Source organism: Chaetomium globosum, genomic scaffold (genome assembly GCF_000143365.1).
Source record: "Chaetomium globosum CBS 148.51 scaffold_6 genomic scaffold, whole genome shotgun sequence".
NCBI classification, from domain to species: domain Eukaryota; kingdom Fungi; phylum Ascomycota; class Sordariomycetes; order Sordariales; family Chaetomiaceae; genus Chaetomium; species Chaetomium globosum.
This window is the reverse complement of record NT_165981.1, coordinates 330,836-332,368: the sequence shown is the minus strand read 5'-3', so window position 1 is coordinate 332,368 and position 1,533 is coordinate 330,836. Positions and strand designations below refer to the sequence as shown.

Here is a 1,533-nt window from a genome sequence, read left to right as displayed (position 1 = left end):
TGATTACAATGCTCGGACTTGGAGATGAGAAGCTAGTTACCTTCCACCCCGTAATAACAGTTTTTTACTCCAGTTAATTTGAGCGTCTAATCCAGTATCCCTACCAAACCTCGTAATGGAGGCCATTCGGAATGTCGGCCCGTTGCATCTTAGGCACCGTGTGATTATTAAATGTCGGATTAATACACATACCCAATTGATGCGCATTCAAGTCCCACGACCCCTGATTCACCTCGAACGTGACGGCATTTGGCATGCACCGCACCCCTGACCCAACAGCGCCCCCAACCAACCCGGTTACCGCCCTCTCACAAACCGCATCACAGTTACCTGCATCGTGTGCTCAGCACACCACACCCACCCAACCACAGCGCTCGTGTCACTCCGACCCCGCACACGGCTGGCTGATGGCCATTGGCCCGCTGCCTTGAGCCGCCGACCTCGACCAGCGATGGCCAGGGACCCGTGCGGATCTGCAAATCATTCTTGTTTGTGGCGAGCCGGAATGTGATCTGATCTCAATTGAAAAGGGGGCGGGTGGGTGATCCGAACTTGGCCGGGGTTAGCATCAACGGTTTGTTGAAGTGGTCATCACGCGGTTCCACGGTGCATGTGGGCTGTGATGGCATGTCTCGGGTGGCGATACGGCTGGGTCCGGAGGTGAGGTGATGGGCCAACTGCTATTGAGATCGGAATGTGATGGGGGATGTGGCATGCCCCTGAGTTCGGGATAGGGGCATGGGGGAGTATAAGTATGCCCGGCTGGGCGAGGGTTTTGCGTTCGTTTGTTCATCACCACCAAACAAGTAATCAGACTATCGCTGCATCCTTGCGCTGACAATCAATCAACAACTCGATCAAGATAAACCCCAATTCGATTTAAAGGGCATCTATTTAACTAAGCCCCCGCCAACTTGGACTACACACACCCAACCTTCACCACCACCAAAATGCTTTTCCTCAGAACCCTCGCCCTTACCGGGCTCACAGCCCTCACAACCTTGACCACCACCACCCTCGCAGCACCCACCACGACCCCCAACACCCCGGCGGCCCTCATCTCCAAACGCGCCCACTACCAGCCATCCACTGACGACGACTACTGCGGCGAAGCCAACCCGCAATACACCTACGGCTCTAACACGCCCCTGGCCGCGGACTGCAAGTCGCTGTACGAAGCCAACGCCGGGCCGGGGTATTGGAGCGTGTCGGCGGCGGAGACGCGCTCGCTGGACAGCAGCGCGGACCGGTGGACGCGGCTGGCGGCGCAGGGGAGCTGCGCGTTCGAGGTGCGGCTGAGCCGCGAGAATGATGGGGAGGGGAAGGCCGGGCTGGTGGAGTATCGGTTTGGGACGAATGATGTCGCGTTTTATATCAAGTCGCATGCGGGCAGTGGGGCGGCGAGGGATGGAAGGGTTGGCGTGAGCAGTGGGGTGTGGTGTCGCAGGGAGAAGGGCGAGGCGCAGGTGAGGGTGGATTGGAGGGTGGTGAAGACCTGAGTTTGGGGTGGGGGGGGATTATGGGGAGTATTGG

General features: G+C 58.2%; 1 protein-coding gene across 1 annotated transcript; it reads left to right on the top strand.

Moving 5' to 3' along the window:
* Positions 1-950: 950 nt before the first annotated feature.
* On the top strand, positions 951-1,499 carry CHGG_08446 (uncharacterized protein; the record flags this gene model as incomplete). Its single annotated transcript, XM_001226372.1, has 1 exon — positions 951-1,499. The coding sequence occupies one exon, from the start codon at positions 951-953 to the stop codon at positions 1,497-1,499; it is 549 nt and encodes a 182-aa protein (XP_001226373.1).
* Positions 1,500-1,533: the final 34 nt, after the last annotated feature.